This window comes from Girardinichthys multiradiatus, chromosome 2, assembly GCF_021462225.1.
Source record: "Girardinichthys multiradiatus isolate DD_20200921_A chromosome 2, DD_fGirMul_XY1, whole genome shotgun sequence".
Classification (NCBI taxonomy): domain Eukaryota; kingdom Metazoa; phylum Chordata; class Actinopteri; order Cyprinodontiformes; family Goodeidae; genus Girardinichthys; species Girardinichthys multiradiatus.
The window spans coordinates 22,471,715-22,498,919 of record NC_061795.1 but is presented as its reverse complement, the minus strand read 5'-3'; the positions used below and the strand labels follow the sequence as shown (position 1 = coordinate 22,498,919).

At 38.5% G+C, this 27,205-nt stretch overlaps 1 protein-coding gene across 1 annotated transcript; it reads left to right on the top strand.

Annotated features, from left to right (window-relative positions):
• LOC124878515 (homeobox protein aristaless-like 4) lies at positions 1–27,097 on the top strand. Its single transcript, XM_047382498.1, has 4 exons — positions 1–671; positions 14,138–14,451; positions 23,720–23,848; positions 25,597–27,097. The coding sequence occupies exons 1-4, from the start codon at positions 350–352 to the stop codon at positions 25,915–25,917; spliced, it is 1,086 nt and encodes a 361-aa protein (XP_047238454.1). The 5' UTR covers positions 1–349; the 3' UTR covers positions 25,918–27,097.
• Positions 27,098–27,205: the final 108 nt, after the last annotated feature.

The window sequence follows — 27,205 nt, the reverse complement described above, 5'->3', positions numbered from 1 at the left end:
TCGGAGCGCTGCGCTGAGCTGCTTCTGATCCACTGTGTGTACGGGGTACCGAGGCGGCATCAGCTTCAGCATCATCTTCAGTATTTCTCTTTCACCCCCGACAAACCTTCAGGGAGCTTTTAGCATTTGTTCGGTCTGAGGTCTCTGGAAAACATCTGATTCGCTTTTTTTCTAACCAGTCCCAGATGCGCCTTGCAGTGTGAGAGTGCGAGCGTCTGAGCGCGTCAGTGTGAGTTTGGTTAGCGCATGAGAATAAGGAGAGACTATTTGCAGTCCGCGGCAGGGGAGTGAAAGAGAAGAAGAAGAAGCGCCTGGAGTTTTTTTTTTTTTTCAAACTAACTTTTTCGGTATGAACGCAGATACGTGCGTCTCCTACTGCGACATGACATCCATGGACTCTTATTATAGCGCGTCTGCGCAGAGTAGAGACCACCAGACAAATCCTTTTAGGACTTTTCAGACCAACGAAACCAAATACAGCCCCACGTTCATTCCGGGTAAAGGATCCCGGAGTCCCTTCCAGACAGAGTGCCAGTCACTGGATGGAGCTGAGGAGAGCGGCTTTAATAAATACCAGCTCTTCATGCAGCGACCGACCTGCAAGACTCCGCCTGAAGGCGGCAAGCTGCACCCGGACAGCGGACACAACGGGACGCTCATCCCCTGCTATGGTGGGTGCACTTTAAACTAAGCAAAACTGGCGAGACTCACATTAGCGTTGATAGGAGGGGATTGTGTGATTCATGATGTAGTCTACGGAGATGACAAATACATCAGGGCTTCTTCCATTTCAGGCATTAGTTGGTCAGTCAAAAGTATTTAAAGATCCTAATTAGGCTATGGAGGAAAATAATTTGTTCTCTGATCATATGCACCTGATTTAAAATGCATGCTATTACATAAAATACATTTGCACACATGCGCATTTGATATTATGTTAAGCTAAACCATTCAAGGAAATTAATTACTCTCTCTATATTTTTTTAAATTTTATTTTATGTAGGCCATATTTATTATTTTTATGCGTTTGTACTTACTGACTTAATTATTTTTCATTAGAATCAGCGTTTTATCGTTTTTGGGTCTATTTTCCTCTTTCACGGAGCCGCAGCATCACTGGCACTGCATGCACCGGCCTGCAACAACAGCCAATGGTAAATTAAATAAAACAGGATAATATATATGTATATATGTATATATATATGTAGTAATAATTATTATTAAAATTATCCTTCACCACAGATTAAGAAACTGATGTAAAGATGTGTTTTTCTGTTATTTTTAGACTTTACTGACATTGTGTGGGTTACTTTTAACCAGCAACATAAATAAATAAAACAGAATAATTGCAGAATAATTGTACCAGATGGACAAATTCAGGCACGACCCCAGAGTACCAAACGGTACTATTGTGGTAAGAAATATTCTAAAAAATCGAATATGAACAGCGTGGATAAATTGCAATTGAGGTGAAACAGAAAAAAAAATATATTTTTGGGATTTATTACAAGGAGCTTCGCAAACCAAGAGAGAGGTCAATTTATGGGCCGTTAATGTCCCAGATGATTATATAAACTGGCCTCCAACTCACGGTACAATATTAGTTTCTGACTTTATATTCTAAGAAAATTACGTTTAAAATCAGCTCTAAACTCTGCTGATTCTTATGTGCAGCCCTTTCTTAGATGCATTATTTAAAAAATTACATCGATCTTATTTAGAGAAACACCAAATAAATGGTAAAAGCGCACGTTATAAGAGATGGCGCGCTTCATCTTAAGTTCGTCATTCATTGAGCATCAAGTCAGACTGGTTGGCGCCCTTAGATCTTAATTAAACTCCAGATGTTCATCCTGATGTTTGACTGGAGAACAAAGCAGCTGACATTATTAATTCTGAATTGAAATAATTATTATCAGAGCTTTTAAATATCTTTTTAGATAAAGAAACAAATTGGCAAACAATTTATAGGCAACCCGATAAGCTTTTTTATCTTGTGTAACTTTTTTAAAATTTTAAAACCTAATTAATTCTTACTCTGCAGCCGATCTAAGCCAGGGTTGCATTGAAACATTTTCTATACGTTATTAAGTGCAAACTGTTCCTCTCTCCTTTCCCATAAGAAACAACAATAAACAACTAGATTCTCCCTTCTTTGCAGCATGATCTGTCCCTTTCTCAGTCTGAGAACCGCTGCCTGCCCTGAAAGCGAGTAGATTTGGCAAGTGCATTGACAACCTCATTTAAACACCGCCATTAAAATCCAACACGCGTCCCTTGAGGACGAGCTGTGCAATGTTATTATTGAAAATGTTGCAGCCAGATGAAGGCGTCGTGGCTCTGGGGAGGATGCTTTGGGGTGACTGCCAAAGCCTCAGGCGTCAACAGGGTTGTGCTGTTATGTGTGGTCCTCGATGGGACATATATTGCTCAATGCTGATGATTTATCTCCGTTCTGGTGACAAAAGTCATCTCATGCGCGGGAGGAGTGTTTGCTGTGGCGACTTGAGCTACAACTGATATTGTTCGCATGGTAATCCAAACGGGTTGACTCCACGGTTTCACATCAAAAGGGCTTGATGCGAAGAAAAGAAAAAGAAATAACCATAAAGGCATTAACACCTAAAAGAAAGGACGTAACAAACATTGAACATGGAGTAACAAAACTGAAAATGAACATTTAAAGTCCCTTAAAATTGTTTATTAGAGCATTAAATAAATAGGTTACATTCTGAGTCTTTCCAAAAAGGATTTAAGCTTTAAAATATGTTGTTGCAGGAAAAAAATACACGGGTTTTCAAACATTTTTGGAAATAAAAATATGAAAAGTGTGATATGCATATGATTTCAGCCCCCTTGGATGCCCTTAGATAAGATCCACTGGAACCAACTGCATTCAGAAATTACCTAATGAGTTAATAGAGTCCACTTGCCCTAGAGAGCATTGATCAGAGAAGTGATCCAAAGGCCCATGGTAACTCTGGAGGAGCTGCAGAGATCCTCAGGTCAAGTGGGAGAATGTGTTGACAAGACAACTATTAATGGTGCACGCTGCAAATCTGGCTTTAATGGAAAAATATCAAGAAGAAAGCCATTGATGAAAGAAAGCTATACGAAGTCTCATGTGTAGTTTGCCACATGCCATCTAAAGGACACAGTGGATATTTGGAAAACTTTACTATGCTCAGATGCGATCAAATTTGAGCTGGCACTGCACATCACCCTCGACACTTCATGCCCACTGTGAAACATGGTGGCGGCAGCATCATGCTGTGGACAGGCAGACCACATGCTACATAGGCTATGCAACACAACACTGTTCAAATTCATCTTTTGTAAAAACAAATTTGAAAACCAGGTATCAATTTCCTTAAACTTCCAATTTATGTGCAACTTTGTTAGTCTATTACAAAAAATATCAATAAAATGTAATGGATTTAATGTGATTGAATGAGAAAACATTTATGGGATATGAATATTTTTGCAACACACTATTTCTGCACAGTCTAATTTTAGCTTGGTGGGTTGAGTTGATTTAAAAGCATGTTAATCCATCCAACCCTGTGTGAGCTAACAGTGTGGATAGAGACATGGCCTCTTTACCTGCTGGTAGAGCACTGAATGAAATAAATGCCCCTGGAGCTGATCGAGAGCTCAGGAATGCAGGTCAGCTCCACTGGAGAGGTCTGGATTAATGTAAGGCAGATGTGCATTACTAACTCCTTTCGGTTATTATTCATACTCCCCCAAAACATCAGATCTCCAAAGCTACAGAGTCCCCGAGATGGTAAAATGGGACTGGTTTACATAACCTTGTCTCAACAATACTTTGTACAAATAAGCAGAGAGTCAGAAATGGTCATGGAGATTGGGTAATGATTTGAGAGGCTCTGGAGAAATTAGTGTTTCTGGGAAAGCCTCACTTTGTGCTGGAGTGACTGTTTACATGCAAGTACTTCACTGAACTCACTGTTGAATCTCGGGTTTTACATTTAAGCCCCGACCGGCAATAATTACTGCAGTTTGGAAAATGTTACCTGTACGGAGAATATTCTAGCACCTTCATGATCCTGTAGTTCTGCATAAGGCTCAAATGTGCCCTTTTTATTTGACTTTCAAAATATAAAATGCAAATTCTACATTCAGAAAAACATCCTGTGATAGTAAAACATTTTCTCAGCATATGAAAACCAAAACACAACCTTGCAAAAGCTCCAGCGGTGCCTCAGAAAGGAATCTTGTCAAAATATAGTCCTCAGACTACATGTTTAAAAGGGCTCGTGGAAGTGATGTCACAGGATATGCATGTACTGATGGCTAACACATTGTGTGGTTAACAAAAGCAACGAGGTGACATAGTCTTGCCCATGTGTGTCTGTGCACCAGTATAAATTAGAATACGGAATAAAAGAACGCTGGAACGGGTTAATTTCTGACTTGTTACGTCTAAAGAAATATGTAATGTAGGAAGTAAAACAGTGTTTTCACATTAAGGTCAAAGTTTAAACTTCAAAATTATTCATACCACTGACAGATTTAGATTTTAAACAATTTTCATTCATCCAAAAGATTTGTTTTGGATAGAAAATAACACAGGCATCCTTCAAAAGATAAAAAAAAAAAAAAAAAAAAAAAAACAAACAACAATGTAAAATGAGTTTAAATTATATGTTTCTTTTTGAATTTTAATAAAAAATGAAAATTTGAACCTTTCTTAATAATTAATGAAAAATCAAAGCTGTACAGGGAGTAAACACTAAAAAGCACATCAAACACTAAAATCAATCCAGTTACAGTTACAAACAAAATAATAACAACAAACATTTTAAATGATCAGAATAAGAATAAAAACAACTGGAGTCAGAATTATTTAAAATGACTGTAGTAAAGAGCAAAAAAGGCAACTTGGTAAAAACCATTAACATGCAACATAAACAAGACAGTGAAATACTGACAATTCATAATTTATTTGCCAGATTAAGCAAATTGGTCTTTAGTTTTGACTTGCATGTTTCCACTGGAATTTTGATGATATTTTTACTGATGAGCTCCAGTTTGTTGTGGTTGGAAGGCCTCCTTACCATCACCCTAATCTTTACCTCTCTCCACAGATTCCTTATGAGTCATGTTAGAACACAGGCTGGGCCAGTCCAAAATGATAGTATTTCCAGTCAAAAGAAACATGTTGGTGAAATTCTGAAAACTACTTTAAACTTAAAACTGTGGGAGTATGAATGATTCGGGCTTGTATCAATCCAAGGCAGTCTTTACGACAAAAAGCATGGAAAATGAAGATCCCTTTTGTGCTTTAACAAAGAAAATTAAGATTTTGTAAATATCAAGGTATGATATTCATTTCAGATTTCACCAGTATAAGTATTTAACATTTTGAGCACGAGATAGTCAAATACAGTCCAAATAAGTTAAACATGGGATTGATCTTTCATTTATCACCAAACAGGAATCTTAAAACAGATTGCAATGTTGGTGACATTACTCAGCAACTGTCTTCAACAGAGAGGCACACACGCCATAGAAAACTAAATGGACACAACTGACATTAAACTTCATCTCCTCCCATGTGCTCATACTGGCCCCAAAACACATGGCTCCCAGACTGAACAGCCATACTGTCAAAATCAACAACTGCTACTGTTGGCACACAAAGCAGAATAACAACAAAAACTCAGTTGGCACAAATAATAATCAGTCCCTTTGGTGTTAATTTTGAGTGATAGACTCCTCACCAAGTTTATCAGGGAAGTGCTCTTGAGCTGTGCAGTCATGTGGCCACAAAGTACCACGTTTAGATTTAAAAGTGGTGCCGACATGTTAACTAAGGTACCATGATCACTTTGTGGACAATTAACAGATCTTTATGGCTTTCTTCTTGTGGAAGTCATTTTATGTTAGGCATCAGTAAACCTTTTAAAACCTTACTGTTCTCCATGCCTTACTTTGGCTGTTAATTATTCAGCAAGATTAAAAATTATCTTCATCGTGCAACTGCAAAGTTAAAACCTTTGAATGTGTACTATCTGTATGAATTCATTTTTGGAAGCAGAGAGAGGGGCACAAGATACTAGCAAATGTAGAGACCCCAAACCATCAGAGCATTAGAATATGACACACATATCAGGTTTAACATTGTCATTTGTTTCTCCAGGGAACCAACCTAGGGCTGGTAATTACCTCTTGCATCAATTTGCCGGTCCCTCAACCTATATGCATAAGGTGGTCCTATGTGCATAATGTTTTTTATGCATAAAAATAAAAAATGACACATTATAATGAATTGCAACATTTAGCTGTTTAATTGCTTTTTTTGTCCTTCATTTCCCAAATTTTTTGCAAATATGTCTGTAATATAGACCCCCTCTCTCAAAAGATACCAGAGACACATATTCAGGTCAGAAATCAGGAAAGTAACAGTATTTTAAAATCACAGATTTTCAAGGCTAATAAAAGCATTCATCCAATCAATTGCTTTTTTTTTTTTTGTTACATGGCGCTTGAAATACCAAACTTGGACACTACTAGTTGTTTTTTCACAACATCCTTGGGAGGATCAATATATTTTTTGTTTTACAAACTTAAATGTCAACTTAGTTTATAGCAACATATCTAAATAAATCTCCTGTTCTGTTCTGTTCCAGTATGGGTGTTGGGTTTTCATCCACAGGTTATAGGTGGCCCCCCCATTTTGCCACCCCTCACTACATTTCTGTGACACATCACTTGCAATCCTGTATACAAAAACTTGTGATGCTTAAAATTAAAAAAGTCATATATACATTAGTATAATCATACAGAAAAGACGTTTTTCTAAGTGAAGTATTTTGTTGTTGCTTAGGTTAACATTTTAGAATTAGCCTGGCGGATTTTATACTCCTCTTGTTTATATGGAGATCTGTGGTGGTAGTTAGAGGGCCTTCAAATTAAATTCTGTTTATGGCCTCAACCCGTTGCGGATCAGGTCTGGCAGCATGATATTCTAACGACACTTATACAACAAGCTGTTACAATTTAGCCAATAACATTGGTGTGACAATTTGCAAACATTTTATTTGGCTATATTTTAATCAATAATTTTGTTTAACAGCTAAAAGACATTTGAATACATTAGTTAAATTCAAACACAATTTTCTGATGTATTTCCTCAATAATATATTTTTCAACATAATTTTGCCCATATTAATTAGATAAATTAGTTCGGTTGCAACTATTCTAGTCTGTGTTGACATAAATTCTTTGCACAACAGACAATATTTTTTTATTAATCAAATGAAAACTCAAAGCATAAGCTTAATCTATTAACCATTCAGGCCAACGAGCATCACTGGCAGGCTCCACCTTGGGTGAGGAGCTGTGGAGAGAGGGCCGTAGCACAGCAGAGATCAAGGGGGAGGGACCTGTAAGGTGTACTTGTTCAAATTTTCAGGCTAAGTCCACGGTTTTAAGCCTAGTTCGTACTGCAAAGCCTGTGTGATGTAAACTTTGTCATCTGTACCTGTCTACTAGGGTCCACTGGGGGTCACTGCAGATGTCAGTGTGCAGCCCAGAATTGTGTGTGCGTTGCTGTGCACGCTGGCCGGTGGTGCCAAAGACAGGTTGGATCATGAGCATAAGAAGTAAAAGAAAAATAGGGAAAAAAAGCATTTTTTTTAAGAACTACAATGAGGAGGGATCTGCTTTTTTCAGTATGGAAACTTTATCTCTCAGGAATAATGAGGATGTGCTTGTCTATGAGGTACAAGCGGCTCAACTACACAGACACAGGGTAAAAAAGCTCATCTTGCTAGCAAGTTGGACTTTAGTATAAGCGCTTTTGCTGATCCACTTAAAGCTGGAAGCAAACTTAAATCCCTGTACATCCCTGAACATCTATTCTTTCCCACCAACTACACGTATGACAGTTCTTAGCTTCTGCTACAAAGAAAGGTGACCTAACTTGAACTATTTTTTTTGTGTTGTACAATTTCAAGCAACAGTGGCCAATAGTATTGCGATGGTACCGAGGCCAGGATCATAGACATTTCTCAGGAGATGAGGCTTAGCAAAAAGATTCCTCTGTTTCTCAGGGAATCTGCATTCTTGCATGAGCCGCTGGCATAGATTTCTCCTCAGGAACATCTGGGAACCTCCCTTCCACTGAGGAAACAACGCTCAACATCAGGTTTTAGACTGAGAAGTGGAAGAAAACAATAATAATCCAGCCTGAAACATTTCTGCAGACATAAATTCATTGTTACCTGTTAACAACCAAACCTAATGGGATGGTTGCTTTTCATTTACTCCATATAAGGTGTGATACATGGAGAGCTATTGTGGCAAACAACAATCAACATTAACTGTTCAGAGGGAAAAATATTTCGAGCACTCTGTTTAAAAGCATTCCCCTTTTTGGTGTTTTGTCATTAACCCTTCCCCAGGTTACTAATTTATAGTGTTTCTTTTATTTGGCTTCACTTGACCCTCTCTGTCCCATTCCATAAAAACTAAGAGGGTGCCCTGTTGCTTTACAACCAGTTAAATTACACTTTGATGTTTTCTCTCTGTGTTCAGCAGTGATTAAATTGCTGACCCTAGTAAACATCTGACCCCGGCTAACTGAAGCGGTCTGCAGCCTGTCACAGAACAGGAACGGAGGCAGATTACGGGACAAGCTGGTGAAGTTCAGTACTTTTGCATATATATGTACATGGTATGCTGATGAGAACTGAAACGCGAACCGCTGTCAAAAACACATTCCTTCGAATGCCAAAAAAATTTAGAGCCAATGCAGAGGAATTTTGGCTCCCCAAAGAAAGCCCTGTCTGATGGCTGTGTTTTTCAGAAAAGACAGCTCAGCACACAGGGAAAAACTCAAAATTGCTTGTGGTAAATGCATCTGTGTGGTTATCGCGACAGAGACGAGATGGGTTTAGATAACAGAGAAAGAAAATATGTTGATTAGTGCAGAGTTTTGTGGAGATAAATGACAGAATAGATGAGGACTTAACACATATAAAACTAAAAGTGTTTTGTTCAAGTTAAAGATCAGTTAAACTTTAAAAAGTTAAAGTTTCCCAATGCAGTTGAACCTTCTGAAACACTTTAAAAGATGTACAGCCTCTTCATTATATCCATCTAACACATTTGCAAAGTGCTTGCTTGAAAGCCAGTTTGTTATCCTTCAAATGGTGTTTATTTCTTAGGAAGATTGCTAACTCAGTGAAGTGATCTTAAATTTCCTGACTTTTTTAAATTACTTTAGCATTGTATTTTTTCAGTAGGATTAGTCTAATAAAATAATATTTTCATTCATATTTTCAAATAATAAGATAAAAAAGTATGTGCTTTTAGTTAACTATACTATGCACGGCTGCTGTTTAATTTCTGCAGACCCAGCTAGCAAGTTTTCTTTTGTTCAGCATGATTTCTTCGTCTAATTCATATTTAAATGAGGTTGTCAGTGCTGATGAAAAATGGTCGAAAACTTGACGTTTGATGTCTTTGTTTAGGCTAAATTTGAACAGGATGTATTGGCTAAAAAAAGGGAAGTATCGGCATATTTTTGGGCAATATAAAGAGAAGGTCTGGCTGACATGAAAAAGCCATAGCAAGATGTCAACAAACCTCCTGTGTTTGGAAGATAGTAGCTTAGGATTTTTTGAGTAAGGTTATTTTAATATCATACCTGCAGTCAATAACTCTCCTGAGGGGTCGTCATTTAGTAAAAATCCAGTTTCTTTGGTCAATGAGGCTGAAACTAATGGCTAGTCTGAGAGTGGCCAAGATAGTAGACTTCTTCTGCCCTGAAAAACACCATAGTGGTTTATTTAAAATGCTTTAAACCATCATCATGTAGCATGCAGGTATTCGCACATGATTATTGATGATTATTGACACATAGGGTCAGATAGTGATGTGCCACCACTAATCCTCCTGCATGAAACATACTAAGAATGGAAAATTTAACAGCAGAGTTGTCCAAAGTCAGTCCTTATGAGTCTATTTCCTACATGTTGTTTCCCTGTATCAACACACCTGAAGGAAATCATTGGGTCATAAGCAGTATTAGCAGCAGACCAAAGAGCTAAGACATTTGAATCAGCTGTGTTGGTGCAGAGACATGTCTTAGATATGAAGGACACCAGCTCTTGAGGACCTGAGATGGTAACCCCTCATCTAAAGCATTTCTGGTCAGATTAACTTATATAAATGTAACAAAATCCTATACATTTTAGCAGTTTAGGTGAAAACAATTATGTTGTTTTTTCAGTGCATTACTTTTATATCAGACAGTTACTTTGACCAAAAACAGTTTGGATGTTCTGTGCTCAGTACATGTCTTTCTAGAAGATCATTGGTGGCGAAGCGCCTCCTAGGTAATTTTCACATGTAAATAATCACCAGCATCTGTGTAAGTAACCACCCAATGACGACAGTTTAAAGGCTTATTAAGTAGCCTTTGCATAAACCTATGACTATGACTGTTCAGACTGAAGTTGATTCAAGACGGCAGAAGTCGGCTTTTGTCTTGGCTCCTCTTGGACTAACTGTTAACTTTGGCCTCCGGGACCACTTAATCTGGTCCCAGAGACACCAAGAGAGTTATCATCTGCCGGTAAGATATAGACTGCTTATAATTATTTAAGAGAACCTCACTTTAGAAATCCCGAACTGTTGCTTTAATTTTGTTGAATTTGGTTGAGTGTTTGGCAATATCATCTTAAAGCAAGAATGCTCTCAGTTCGAGTCTTAACTGTTACCATTTTCAGGTTTGCATGTTGTTCCTCTGCCTATTTTATTAGCTTTTTCTAGGATTACCTATTCTAAGTGCAAAAATGAGTATGCTGAGTTGATCCTATGCCTAGAAATCAAACGCAAGGGCATATGTATGCTTTTTCATCTTAGTTGTCTTTGTGTATGATGCACTGGTGACCGGACTGGGCTCTTATTCTATGGCAACTTTAAACGGACACACAGAGAGAAGCCAGGACTCAATACCTAAGACCTCCTTGCTGTAAGGAAACAATGACTTAACTGATAGCATGTCATTGAGTCTCAAGTCTCTATACTGGAATGCAGTCCTAATCTGTCTTAAATAATCAAGCTAAAACATGACTTTACAAACTATTCTTATTAGCTGTGAAACTTTTCTTTGGAGCTCTACTCCATCTTTGCAAACTTGTTTCTCCAAAAACGATCGTTAGCAACAAGCTGCAATAACTTAAACTCTAAGAGGTATAGAAAACAGACATTTCCCGTTTCTCTGCCTCCTCTGACATACAACTGTTTTACAAGTAAGTAATATCTGCTTAGCATTTCAGTGACTTTGGAAGATTCTACCACAGCCGCTACCTAACAATGTAACAACAGTTTAAAGTTAAAATGTTATCACATTTGTGATGTTTCTTGTATTTTGACTTTTAAAGCAAGATTAAGCCGCTGACTTTTTATTGTATTACTATTTTTTAACAAACGTGAACTATTTTATGATGACAAAAGTAAACATGTGCATAACCCAAAATGGAGATTCTTGAATAAAAAGTATTGAGAATCCTAAATATTTCCGGACACCTTCCTGCTCCTATGCTCAGTGCAGTTATGTGCACCCTCAGACTGACAGGAAATGCGCCTTGCTCAAAGGGAATACTTGTACTTGTATTTTCCCTCACAGACACAAATGCCAGGCAGGAACTTGGACTTGACCTGTCTTACTTCACAAACATGGCAGCTATACGTCTTCCTCAAGGGAGAGGAACGAAAATATTGCACATTGCATGAGGAGAAGAGGCCAAATTTAAGGGGTTGGTGATGTCAGAACATCTGCTTGCGGGTAGACCGTAAAAAGGTCTGACAGGTAGGCCGTGATGATCTGAGGTCATGAACTTCAGCTGGGAGAGCAGTGCTATTCCATTAGTGTCTCAGCTGGGACAGGTTGGAGACAGAGTCCAGAGGAGGGCTGCTACAGCTTTTAGCCAATAGATATTGACATTTCATTGAGAGAGACTCTTGCCAAAAGAGATCTAATCTGTGAAAACAAACATGCATGTTGCTGACAGCCTCCACCTAGCTTCATCAGTTCAAAGATATTTAGTCATCAACAAATAAAAAACAAATGCCTAGATTCACAACTGCCAGAAATTATTAGCTTGCTTCCATTGACAGCTTTTAATGAGTGAAAATTAGAAGTACTATGATTGTTCCAAACAAAAATAAAAAGTAAAAACTAAATACAAGCACACAGGCAAATAAGATTAGTTGCATAAGACCCACAAATCTATGAAGAGAAGTGTAATGCTCAGCACATTTAGAAAGAGGTGCTCCCCGTTCCCATTGCAGGAAAGGCAAACAGAGGCAGACCGAGCTCAGTGTTCTTTCTGGTCTGCAACCACAGCCCCTTGGCTTATTTATCCACACAGTTGTTTGTTTATTGAAGCAGAAGGGACAGCTTTCTTCATCTCCTCGGAAGACACAAAAAAAGCCAGCTTTTACCGACGGGAACAGAGCGAGTTCTGTCCCATAATGGACGCTCGCGAAATTGAAGGCGACAAATACAATTTTGTTTACAACTGAGAGGGCAAGACTGGTTGTGGTAAGAGTTAGAGTGGTCCCCCCCCCTCTGCACCCTCCCTGTTTGTAAGGCCCGCCAAACATATCTCAAGATGGAGCAGATTTCACCTGGCTCGGATTTCAGGTAACATGATTGAGAGATGATAGGGAGGGGACTTTGTAGGTCATGTCACAGGTCACGACCAACATGTTGTGACAAACCTTTCAAACATGTAAAAAGCCTTCTTCTCAGCAAATGAAATTTAGACTAGATCTCTTTGGGAGTTGAAATGAAACATGACTAAGATGATATGCAGGGTTTCACAGGATTTCCCTTTAAAAATCCTTTCTTTTCTTTATTAATTTAAATTTTTTGAACAAACATTTTTTTGGGGGGGCATTTGAACAAATGGATCAGTAAATAATGAAAAAAAGTGGACTTGATCATCCTAGATCAAAGAATCAGTAATACCATTGTATAAAATTCCAAAAAATGGGAACTTCAGTGCTAAACCAGATCAAGTTCAAAAACCTTGGGTCAACTCTCAAATGTATAACTAAAACCATCTAGATGCCAAACCAAGCTGTGAAATGGCCTTTCTTTTTATTTTATTTTTTTATGTTTTTGTAATCTGTAACCCAAAAATATAAATAATTAAAAAGGTGGACAAAAACTCAAAAAAAGCTTGTCATCTAAATATAAATCAAAATATAATAAAATTCTGTTATTCAGAGCCATACAAAATTTTAATTTTTCCATACGTGTCCAGACTTGAAAAAATGTTATAATAATCAAAGTACATGTTTTCCAGCCTTTTAAAAATTCAAAGGAATTCTTGGTTGTAAGTTGAGTGTTACTTCTACTTCATGGGAAAGTTGTAATGTGATGATCAGTAGAAAAAACATCCTTTTGTGAATGTGAGGCATGACAGTTTTTGGACCACATTAAAAACTGCAACACTGACCCTCACAAGTAATCAGAATCGCAGCATTAAAGATGACATAATCTAGTTACGAATGTGTGAAATTAGTAACATCACAGAAAAAACATGATTATCCTTTTTAGTTAACAAAAAGCAAAAAGACTCACATGTCCACTGCAAAAAGCCTAGAGGTGCTAGACTGCAGCATGTATGAGTACAGCCACTGATTCCGATGTTTGTTACTGCTTCAGATAAAAACTGCATGTGTTTGTTCATATTTGCAGTATTATTTATGTACTGTTAACTCTCAGTATGTTTTAAAGTTTTGCCATCATTTCTGTGCAGTGCATTCTGTGCTATACTTACACCATTTGAGTAGGAGAACCCAGAAAAACCATAGTCCAAACACATAATGTATATAGTAGGCAGCTCTGAGTTATGCCCTTTAGTGTCTGCCAAATGTCAAACCCCCTCTTTGTAGCAGTTACAAGTACGCAGAGTAACAGACTACACACATTTTCCAGTGGCCACTCTTCAATTTGCAGTCCCAACTTCTTTTTGTTAAATATCTAAAGATCACATGATGATCATACTGAAATTCATGTAGCAGCTTCCGTTTAAATCTGTTGATAAAAGCCTCATACATTTCTCTTCTCTTATCCCTATACATACAGGAAAAGACAACACCAGCCTGACAGAGTCTGAACTGCCACCAAACGTTGATCCTCCTGGGATGGAAGGCAGCTACCTGAACCTAAAGGAGCCCGGCGTAAAGGGTCCAAGCGAGCGACCAGGGTCTGAACTTTCCAGCCCTCTGGAGAAAAGTGAGGCAGAGAGCAACAAAGGCAAGAAGAGACGCAACCGCACGACATTCACCAGCTATCAGCTAGAAGAGCTGGAGAAAGTTTTCCAGAAGACACACTACCCTGACGTTTATGCACGTGAGCAACTTGCGCTGAGGACCGACCTGACAGAGGCTCGGGTTCAGGTGAGGTTAAAAAAAACATTCTCTCCCTGATCCAGTCTACCTGGAATTGAAACACTATTTTGTGTTTCCAAGAGCATGCATTCCCAGAACTTGGAGATTACTTTCCTGAACTTGCTTCACACTTTACAGAACTTCCCATGTACTTTACCATACATTTCCTGGAACTTACTGGTTACCTTCCAGAAATGTACCAGCTACTTAACAACGAAATATCCAGAACTTACAGATTCTTCTTACCAGATTCTTACCAGATTTGTCTTAGAACTAACTAGGTTATTTTCTGAAACTTTTTTAGAGCTTACCAGGTATTGTAGCTGGCAACCATTAAGTTTAATGAAACTTCTTGACAGTACCTGGTTAGTTCAGCAAAATATGTGTTGAGTTCCACAAAAGTAACCAGAAAGCTTCTTGAAAGTTCCAGGAAAGAACGTCCTTTTTGGTAAGTTTTAAAAAGCAATCTCTAAGTTCCTGGAAAATAACATCTGATTTCTGAAAATAATACCATTGTTACCTGTAAGCAGCTGCCTTATTTAGAATTACAATGAGTTAAAATCTTGAAAAATCATGAAGCGTTTAAACTTTATTTGGGTACAATAACCTACAGACAAAAAAAATTATTTTAAGAAATTCTTAACGATATCACCAGCACCAAAGGTATTGGCATGCCTAGTAATTCCTCAAAAGTAAATGGAAATGAACCAATATGCTTTATACTTTTTTTAAGTTTATCAGACCGTTAGACACCTTTTATTGGCAACATATGATTTATCATTTCTTTACCAACTCTTCAAAACATTAAGTTGTTTTGTTGTCACATCTGATCACTTTTAAACAGATAAAACTAAACAAAAATGAGAGACAACACCTAAAATCAACCACACTGACATCATGCAGGACTCTAGAGCCTCAGATGAAGGTCCAATGACTAAAACAACCACCAGACCAGCAAACTTAAAATGTGCGCCTGTTTGCTAATTGACAATGTCAGGTTGGTTTCATGTAAAAAATAAAACAGACTAACCACTCTGCTTAGGTTTTATATACATCTGTTGTTTCTGGACAAAAGAGCAGCACTATTAGCAGGATAACTTGGTTTTGGCATGTTAATTTTATTTTACATGAAACAATGTTATACTTCTTGACACTAAGTTTAGATATGACTGTTTTTCATAGTAGGAACAATAATAAGAGCGGTAATTGAAGGTGGATCAAACCTTGAAAATGTTTGATGTTTTCTGCTTATATGCACTAGATAACTTTGTGCCTTCAACTCTGGTACAGAATACTGTTAAGGCGGACGGGCTCAAACGTCGCATCCTGTATAAGGACAGTTGTTCTCTTGGGGACCTGACAGATAAAGCTGGGAGAGTTAACTCTGGCAAGCTGACAGAGATTGTTCTGATCAGCAGAAAAGAGAGGCCTATTGTTTCGAATGTCTTTCTCCCCCTGCCAGTTTTAGATCAGAGTATAGGGTGGGTGGGACTAAGGGAATACTCTGCTCATTGCACTTACATGGTGCAAACTTCACATGATGGTCAGAGGCCAAGGGTTTCTCTGCAGCAACTACCATGTTCAAACCAATTCACTGCACAGCTCTGGAAAACACATGAAAAGTCATCAAAGCAATTTGGCATGGATATAAAAGACACTATGAGATGCCAGTTTCAATTTCCACACATGGCCTGAGACATAGTCAGGAACGGAGGAACCTGGCCTGGTCCTCGTGGTGGTACAGTAAAATAAGCACATTCATGTAGTGTTCACACAGGCCCGTCCATTCCCCCAGATGAATATGATTAAGTTTTTCATCCCGTGAGCGCACAACAGAGTCACTGTGAAGTTTGACCCAAACTTCTAAAATCCGGTCCCAGATATGCATGCAATCAAGAGTAAACCCCACAATTTCAAGTGAAGGTCCGTGGAGACAAAGTCCTTGAATATATCTAATTGTTGAGGTCTGTGGGGCACTCGGAGCTTGCCAAGCAATTGGAGAATCCGTTTCATCCCCAGTAGAACAGCTATTGAAATGCACACTACAGATGTTCTCTGCCTAAACGCCACCATTAGAGTCTTTAAGTTTCATCCTCAGTTTGGTGATGAATGTCTTCATAAAGTCTGGCTGCAGCTTTCTGTAATCACTCATGAGACTTTTGTTGCCACCAGTTTGGTACAATTAGCTCTGAGCCTCAGTCTTGGACTTCACCCCGCTGCCCGCGTTTTAATGGAGCAGGGGGGGGCTGTGCGTGTGTGAGTAAAGGAGTGAGGCACTCTATCAATTGCAGTGGACCTGGATGACAGAGATGAGGTGAGACGGCTGGACTTCAAAGCTGCTTTCGGAGCAGTGGACTCTGCCCTCCCTCTCTCCCTTTTCCTCTTTCTCTCTTTTTCTCTGCCTGCTGGCTCTGGCGCATAAATAAAAGCTCCATAATGGTTCTGTAAGCTGCATTTTGCTGTCAGCGTCTTTAGCAATTACTATATCACTGCCAAGCATTTTGAGCTCCAAGAGTACTGAGCCACCTTCCTTGCAGATGTCTGCTAAATAAAACAAACAAAAGTAGTAAGTGTTTGCAGTCAGTAGATTTCATTCTGGTGGGTATGCTTTTTAGGATGAGGGCACTGAAGGTCATCATGATAACTGACTAAAGTATGGTATAAAAATTAAAAAGCTGCATTAGATAAAGGTCTGGGATTTTGTAAGCGGGGTTACGTTAAAGAGTAATAAGCAGTTAATATCTTATCTGCAGTAGATGACTCGCTTGAGGTCTTCATTTAGTATAAATCCAGATTAGTATGTCCTGGAGCCCAAAACTAATTGTTAGTTGAAGAGGGGCAAGACTAAAGCAGACTTATATCTTAGTAAAACAAAACTAAACAGAAAAATGTCAGCAGTTTTGAGCAAATGTTTTTTTACTTGCCTTTGAACTGTCATCAAGTTTGCATTGAAAGGTTATTTATGTAAAAGGGGGAAACATGGGTAGGTGCATCACAAAATGATATTTTTATATCAGACACTCATAGTTTCACTCTGACTGGAAAGTCTTGTAATGGTGTCAAGCTGCGGTGCTGTGAAAAAGTGTAAGTTGATTTTGTTACACTGAAATGTTTCAGATTATCAAAAAAATCTTAACATCAGACAAAGATAACCTGAACAAATATGAAATGCTGTTTTCAAATGATGATTTTATTTATTAAGGGTAAAAATTATACAAGCCATCCTGGATTGTTGTGAAAACACAATTGTTCCGCTTAGAAAATCATGAAACAACAGTGATCAACAAACGTTTTAGGAAGCTAATGTCTGTTTCACTAGCCACATCCAAACCTATACAATCGAGAGATTGCTTAAATAGAAAATGTCTGACAACATGATGTTGGCTAAATGATTTCAGAAAGCACGACCTCATGCCAAAATTCAATGAACTTTAGAAAATGATTAGAACCAAAGCCACTGACATCTATTAAAGGGTTACAAAGTCATTTCTAAGGCTTTGAAATTCTAGTGAACCACAGTGAGAGCAAATTTTCACAAATGGAAAGAACATATAATGGGCCACTCCTTCCAAAATTACTCCAAGAGTACATTGATGACTCCTCCAAGAGGTCACTGAAGAACCCAGATCAACAGATAAAGCTCTGCAGACCTCACTTACCTGGGTTAAGGCCAGAGTTCATGATTCAACAATAGGAACAAAACTGAGCCAAAAATGGTATCCTGTGGAGAGTTTTAAGGTGAAAACCATTGATGGCCCAAAAAGAACAAAAAGGTCCATTGTCAAAAAAACGTCCTGATGATCCCTAACACTTATGATAAAACATAGGTAAAACATTTTGGAAGGTGTGGGTCCTGTTATATCTGTTGTAAAACTAACACAGCATTTCAGAAAAGAGCATAATACTGAAAGTGAAACATTGTGGCGTTCATGCAATTGTCTGGGGCAGCAATACTCCTTCAGGACCTGGACGACTTGCTGCAATTGATGAAATCACAGAGAATCATCCATCCGTCCGTCTGTCCGTCCATCCATTTTCTATACCCGCTTCTTTCGTACAGGGTCACGGGGGAGCTGGTGCCCATCTCCAGCAGTCTACGGGCGAAAGGCGGGATGGATACACCCTAGACAGGTGGCCAGTCCATCGCAGAACAACACAGAGACATACAGGATGAACAACCATCCAAACACCCATTCAGACCTAAGGGCAATTGGGACAGACCAGTTAACCTAACAGTCATATTTTTGGACTGTGGGAGGAAGCCGGAGTACCAGGAGAGAACTCACACATGCACAGGGAGAAAATGCAAACTCCATGCAGAAAGACCGCCCGCCAGGAATTGAACCCAGGACCTTCTTGCTGCAAGACGAGGGATTGGTTTATTTTTCTTTAAACTACTTATCAATGTTTTGATTAAGTAAAAATAGACACCAAAGCAAACAAATCTGAAGAACAACGATACTAACACCAATTTGTCATTCATAGTTAAGATTACCAGGGGGAAGTTTTATGGTGAGGGAACTAAAATTACAAATATCAATAAACTGATGTAAGTGTAAGATTTATCAGGGGTTAATTAATCTCCCAGGAGTTTAAAGAAAACATTTTCACTGCTTTATTCCCAAGCTCTTATACAAATGTTAATCTGAAGGGGAAAAAAAGAATTGTGAATGAAATTTGATTTATTAGCTTTAAATACCAGAACTGCTACAATCGAACAGGACAAAGGGTACCCTACTGTAGTCTAAAATCAGGCCCATTGCAAACCTGACATTTACTGTAAAGGTTTAGAAAAGAGCATTTGCATGAAAAGTTATAATGTTTTGGAGCTTGGAATTGTTTTGAAATGGTGGAAATCTGCTTAGCTTTAGCTTCTGGGACCTACTAATCTAGATTTATTATAAATGAAGACACAGAGGAATTTATCTGCTACAGGGATTATATTAACTGGTTATAACATTTTAATAAAATTTCCTTAAAAAATTGTGAACTATCCTTTAAAAAAGTGAAATTTTATTCTCAGAAATGCAAAAGACTAAATGCTCATAAATATAGAAGACGATGAGTAGCAAAGGAAACATCTGACTTCTGAAGATCGTGTCTTTTTTCAAAGTATTTGAAAACACTTTACTTTAGAATTAAAACAAGGGGGATAGTAGTTCCCAAAAATAGTTTGTACATTTTTTTTTTTTTTTTAATCCAGCTTAAAAATATTGGTTACTTGAATTAGGTATAAGGGGGATTTTGCTTTCTGTGTGTATGTGGACGCCCCTTGTCTGTCGCTCTCATCTGTACGCTTTCCAGAGGTTGAGAAGGTTAGGCGCGTAGAAGCCGAGGGCTTAGGCGTCAGGAAATTAAACATGAAATGAAAACAAGCCCCAGTTTGAACATTCTCCCATCTCACTTTCCAATATCCCCACTTCCCTTGGCCGAGTTAAAAGGGAGGTGGGAGGAAAGCGACATTTGGAGACAGGGAAGGGGTCAGTGTTATGGGGGCAGGGGTGTTGAGGGACAGAAGAGGATGAGCTTTGGCAGAGGAATGGGAGTTCTGCAAAGAGATTAGGAGGAAAAAAGGAGTGACTTTATCATGATTTGTTATAATTAAGATGACGGCTCAATAAACTGAAAATGGTCAATCTCTTAAGGAAAGTAGAGCATTTAAAAACATTTGACATTTCTGATATTAATCTTTGAATGATCCCATTTTTTACAGTGCTTAATGCATACAAATGAAATGTCTGCATGTTCAGACCCTAGGGATGCTGAATGAAATAATAACACTTAGGGTTAAAAAAACAGCTGGATAATTTTGAAAAAAGGCATTTTTCGTTTTTCTTTTTTATGTTTTTCTCCTATATCTCTAAATATAAATCCAGTGTGAGCAGACATCAGTCCAACCAGGACCCTGTTGTGGGTGAGGGCTTATTTATGGAAACCTGAGCTCATGTAATTTAAGTTCCACTAAAAGAAACCCATGGAAAACAATAATAGACCCCAAACCTTCAGAGGAGATGCAACATAGACTCAGAGCCCCATTTCAAACATATGACATAATACAAAGGGCAACGACCCTTCACTTTGACATCAGGGGTTCCAGAAACCAGCTCAGTTTTCTGCTTCCCTGAGAAGTCCTCTAATCTCAACAGTTGAACTGAGGAATGTTAGAATTTAATGTCATCAACATCTCTCATATATAAATAAAAACAAGATGTTTTGGTCTAATCTATTGAAAGTATCTAAAGAAAGGAGATATTTTGGTGCATATTGGGGTACTTCTGATCGATTAGTTTCGTCTAAGTGAATCCCAGTACTTACTGGAAAATCAAAATACAGCTATCCAACCATGCGCATCCTGCAAATTCACATTTGTGCGACACAGCTAAGTTCTGTCTCTAAACCTTGATGTGCAAGAGAAATGACAGTGAGAAAAACATGGGTGGTTGGGGTGGGGTTGGTGGCATATGAAGGAAATAACAGGGAAAATAGCATATCGGGGACTGTGAAAACCACAAGCTGATTGGGCTGGGAATCAACCCACAATACGGGTTCAAGCCCCCGCGCCGAGGCAGGATTGCTGTCTCTTGTCTCTTTGAAGATGTTTCCACTTTTCTCTCGAGAGAATTAGATTCAGACAACCAACAAATAGATGCAAACAAACATGTGGAGACTCCCACTATGCACTCCTCTTCAATTCAGTTGTTCTTCAATGAAATGGAAAAAAAGATAATCTCTGGGAGAAAAGTACTTTTTACAACATATTTATTTATTTTGTGATTATGTTTTTAAATAAAACATATAAACACATAGCCTGCATTCAACAAAACTTTGATCAAGGACCTTTAAAAATAAGTAACTTATTATTATTTTACATACACCAAAAATCCATCGTCTATACCCGCCTATCCTTACAGGAACTGGAGGGGGGCTATCTCCAGCGATCATTGAGTGAGAGGTGGGGTTGAACCTAGACAGGTCGCCAGTTAATCACAGCGCAACACAGAGACCCACAGGAAAAAACAACCATGGGCATACAGTTATTCCTAAGTGCAATTTATACAAAGGAACTAACCTAACAGACGTTCACCACATCATCAGGATATATACTCACCAGCCGCTTTACTAGATACATCAGGTCAAATGCTTGTCAACAGTCAAATGTCAAAACATATTGTCATCATTTCTGGAACATTTGAGAAACTCAGAAAGATTTTCTTTGAATGACTTTGAATGTGGCATGGTTGTCGGAGCCAGATGGGTAGGTGTGGGTACTTTAGAAACTGTTAATTTACTAGGACTTTAATGTACAACTATCCCTCAGGTATACGGACAGTTGTCCAAAAATAGAAAATATATAGTGAGCAGTCGTTGTATGGATGAATATGTCTTGGTAACATCAGAGCTCAGAGGAGAATTACCAGACTGGTGAGAGACGATTGAAAGGCAAAAGTATCTCAAATAACCACTCATTACAACCAATATGCCAGGAATATTTTTCCTGAATGCACAACAAGTCAAACTTAGAAGGTAAAGGGCTACATTACAGAAGGCCTAATTCATACCTCCTAGTCCCCTCTACTGTCCACTAGGCCACAAAGCCTGTGTAACATAAATGTTGCCATCTGGACATGCCCACTAGGGTCGCCAGGACTCTCATGGATGTTCACATGTTGGTCAGATTTTGGTGAGTAACTGTGTACACCAACAGTAATAGTAATACTGCCAGGCAGAGGGTGCCACCCACCACACAGCATACAAAGAAAAGTATACAGCAAATGTCATTGAAAGTGACGCTTACCTGAGCCTGGTATTCATGTTTTTAGACATGCATCTCTGATATCTTCTGTCACCGTAAATAAAGGAACAGAGCAGTGATTTATTATAGCAGCATGCAGGTTAACCTGTATAACACAGGAGACTGGAATCCCTTTCCATTGAAAGCAGCCTATATTCAAAAAAGCAGTAGAAAACTTACTCAGTGTCACGATCTGCATGTGTTTGAAGTTTTGATTTTGTTTTACTGTTTTTTTTACGCTGTCGTTTAGGTGCTTTCCTTATTAGTTTATTTTTTTGTGTGTGTTTCAATGTTCTAAATCCATTTAGAGTTAATTTTCTGTTAAATTTCTGTTACTCCCCTGGACTTCTCTGTGCTCCTGCTCATCTGTGTTATTAGCCGCCCTCCTTCAATTGCCTTGTATTCTCCCTACCACCAGCTGCTCCCCATTTCATCTGATTAGCTCTTCTGGTTGATTGGTCATTTCTCCATCCTCCACTGTATTTAAACTCTCTGGTTTTATTGTTATCTACTGGATTTTACTGTTGCCTGCCTTTTCATGTCCGTTGGTTTTGGCTGGTTCTCTGCCCATGTTCTGTGTGAGACTCACTATGCACCACTGTCGCATCAGTCTGCATTTTGGTCTTTTCTCCAACTCCACAACTTATGACACTAACGGCATCTTCAACAAAACGCCACCCTAGGTGGTGAGCCATATCAGTAACATCAAAACCTGCCACTGTGAATTACATTTAAAAATCTTCCTGAGGAATTCTCTCAGCCTGCAGATATCTTTATGCTTAGAGCACATATCATATTCAACCTTGACTCTTTAGTCATACTCTCTTACAATACTGCCATGCTGAGAAGCCAGCAGTCTGTCAGTGTGTTACTTAAAGCAGTCTTTTTTACATCTATTGATCCAGAAGACAAGGACAAATCGACCTGAAGCAATATAAACAACACCTCTACTCAGATACATTTAGTTAAGACATAATCCTGGTCGAATGTTCAGCACTTACTTCACGGACTGTACCACGGGATTCCCTGTGCTGACATATGGGAGAGAGCACACCTTTATGAGAGTGATTTATGAACAGCTGCAGTCCCAGATGTGGATCTGTCGACGCTGGCAGCATGAAGGGAGGCAGACGGCTTTGTATCAAAGGGAGGAGCTGAAACACACAGCACTGGGGGAGACTCACCATTTTGTCATCAATAGTTCAGGGAGGACACTTTAAAGACACGTCAAGTCTCAAAACGACTTTCATGTGAAGCACAATTTATTTTCTGGACTATATTCAATTAATATAGCTTTTTTTTTTTTACTGTGTCTAGATCAGCAAAAAATGCCCAGTTTCCCACAATATTAATTTGGTGTTTTAAATCATATAAAGACTTTAGTAGATATGTTTAAAAAAAGATGTAAACATTTGTTGTTCTTTTAAATTTTGACACCCCTTTGCAATATAAAGTGGTGGTTCTGATGGACTGCTTTCTTTGCAGGTGTGGTTTCAGAATCGCAGAGCCAAGTGGAGGAAGAGAGAGCGTTTTGGCCAGATGCAACAAGTGCGCACCCATTTTTCTACTGCTTACGAACTGCCACTTCTCACTCGACCTGAAAACTATGCACAGGTAAAGATTTCCACGGTCAAGTAGTAATCAATTACCTCCAACATTTATGAGTTCTGGAAAGGAACCATTTGAAATCATATCAACAATGTGAGCTTCAGTTTGTTTTAGCACTGTGTTATGCTCTCTATCGGGGCCAGAGAAAATATCTGGTGCACCAGTTTGTATTTAGCGTTTTCTGGATTTTATATAGTAATGAGCAAGTGAATTAGATGGTCTCATTTGAATTCAGCAGCATTTATTGGCTAAAAACATGGACATAAAGGAAAATAGCATCTTTCTGTTCCTGTGCAGGTTGCCCACACTCAAATCAGGCATTATGCATGCATTTGGGATGAATCCTGATCATATTTCTGTAAATTACAGACAGAGCAAATACATAAGCATTCATAAAGACCAAAGCTGTTTGTCTTATGAAAACTATGTTGAAAAATACCACCTGCTGAAAAGCTGGTGGTGATTTTGGTGCAAGAGAAGAAAAAGTAAAAAAAAAGCAACCAGCTATACTGCTAGTTTAACAAAAAAAGATATATAAAAAAACAGGTCAGGGGTGTCCAGAAGGAAAATTCATCCTCTGTTTGGTTGTAAGGCAGCTGATATTTTTACAAGTATTTTTTTTCTATTCAAGTAAACTGTATTGTGTTTAAATTGATGTTTTCAGTTTTTAAACACTGAATGGAAACCTTATGATTGATTAACGTTCCAACTGCTGCTTAAAAGCACAGGTTAATAAACAGCGAGCACACTGTCAGCACCTCATACTGGAAACCAGAGACCATTTTAAGTTCATATGTGATATTATCTTGATGTAATAGTGGGTTTTTTTACTTTGATATAATTCCAAGTTATGTTGGTATCTTTGTATTGACTACAAGAAATTATATAATCTGATACATTTTTAGTTTAAAGCAATGTCTTAGGAATGAATCCTTCCACTCACTTTTACACTCTACAGCATCACTTTCTAATTTTGAAGGGCCACTCTGACATCATTTTTTAAGTCAGATGTTATTCTTAAAGTTTTGAAGAACACATTGCCAGTTAAGACCTGGTGTTCTCTGTTAAATAAAATACTATTAATACAGAAAAACATTTTTCTCTGTCTCTTTGATCGCAACACCGCATCTGCTGTGTTTGTGCCTCAAGAGAGGACAACCTCTATCTCAACTGCTCCCGTCTGCTGGACTCGATGGCTGTTTGCTTCTGCATGTATTTGGTGCAATCTGTTTTGTGAATCCAGTACAGAAATAAGCAAATGGTGGAAGTCAAATTGTTGTAAAACATTTTGCAAAATTCTTAATCTATTTGGATTGGAAAAGCTTTGAAAAGTATCAACTTAATTAGTTTTCTTTCTGAAATTAAAGCTGTGTTGTGTGTTCAGTAGCATGCTTTTATTAGTTGGAGGTGATGAGTAATAGTTACACTAAGGTCTTGATTTATTTATGCATATTATTCCTAAACCAATCGTCTGAAGCCCAGTCTTCTGAATCATAGTTGAAAATTAAATATAGTTTAGTAGGTGATAGAAGCTTTGATAAACATGCACCCAGCTGTGTTTATCAGCATTCCTAGATACTAAAATTAAGCTACCAGTTTGGTTCCCATACATGAGCTCTATTACCACAATGAGTTTAAAAAGCTAAGCGAAGAAGCATATTCAATGATGTTCGTGCCATTACATTTTTTTTTTTCAGATTGTTGATCAAATTTATTACCTGTAATACCAAACCATAATTCCTACTCTTCTTCAGATCCAGAACCCTTCATGGATCGGGAGCAGCAGTGCAGCCTCCCCGGTGCCAGGCTGCGTTGTGCCATGCGATTCCGTCCCCTCCTGCATGACACCTCACCCTCATGCTCCCGGAGGTGTCTCTGACTTCCTGGGTGTCCCCAGTCCAGGGAGCAGCCACATGGGACAGACACACATGGGCAGCCTGTTTGGGGGCGCTGGGATCAGCGGGGGAATCAATGGCTATGATCTCAATATTGATCCAGACCGCAAGTCCTCCAGCATAGCTGCGCTGCGGATGAAGGCCAAGGAACACAGCGCGGCCATCTCCTGGGCTACATGATGTCCCAGCGCAGACCCACCCTGGTCCCCTCAATGGCCTAATCTCCGGAGCAGCCATCAGCGAGCACTGAGAAGCAGGAGAGGCTTTCTCCTGAGAGCACTATTGATAACACAGGTCAAACGAACAGGGGGAGACGGAGGAGATAAGAGGGGCCAAAACAGCAGCCAATGCAAGCCAGATAACTGTGACAATGATTATCAGCAGATGCTGTATTACAGCTGTGTGACTTTCAAAAAACATCACCCTCTGCACTTATTCACATTCCCGATAAAAGATGTGTAAAATGCCTTAAAATAAGATTTTTTTTTTTATTGTAGTAACATGGTCTCCAACCTTTAATTTACATCTTGAGAAATAACAGTTTTTAGTCAAATCACCAGTGGTGCCATTTTTGGTACCACTAACAATTCCTTTAAAATGCATTTAGTTGAACCATTATTGCAATTTATTTTTTTAAGTTGGTTAGAGTGTCTTGAAACTTATATTAGTTATCCATGGCTGGGCATTAATGTGGCATCACAGTAAAAGAAGAAATATCCAAAGCTCACCCTTAGAGTGCAATAAGTTGCTATCTGGGGTCCCCAAGTCTCCATAATAACGATAATAAGGTAATATTAGGAAGGATAAATAAATAATAGAAACAATAATTAATATCCATGAATGAAAAGTTTACAAAATTGTGATCAATATCGTACAGAATTATTTAAATATTCACAGAATGTGAAATGCTTTCAACAAATAATATATAGTATATATATATACTTAAATACACACTTAAATACACACAAGATATACACACAAGATAAAGTACAATAATCTAAGCAAATATAAATAGAAGGAAGATGTACATGAGGTGAATAAGTATTTGCTTTATTGTACATGATGATGTCAGCAGCCTAAGCCTAAATGGTCATCTACAACACTCCCCGTCTGTGGAGAAGTTCGCTGGTGTTCTGCAATCTCCTCTCTAGCTTCTGAATGCAGCAGGTACCAGCGCTGCACACATTTTAGGCTGGTGCTGAAAACAGAGGGAAAGACGCATTGATCTGCTCGGGAATGCCTGTTTGTTTGCACCATGATCCCAGAACCAAATCTACCTTTCAACACTCCTCTCTTCTCCTCCATCAGCAGGCTCTGCTCCTCTGTTCAGTTCAGTTTTCTCCACCTTTTATTCTCCATTTTGTTTTGGCCATTTTACCAAACTAAGCCTCATTATACAAGAAGCTAATCACAGTAAAATGCAAAATTTTAATATGAATATGAAATTAATTAATAGGAAATAGATGCA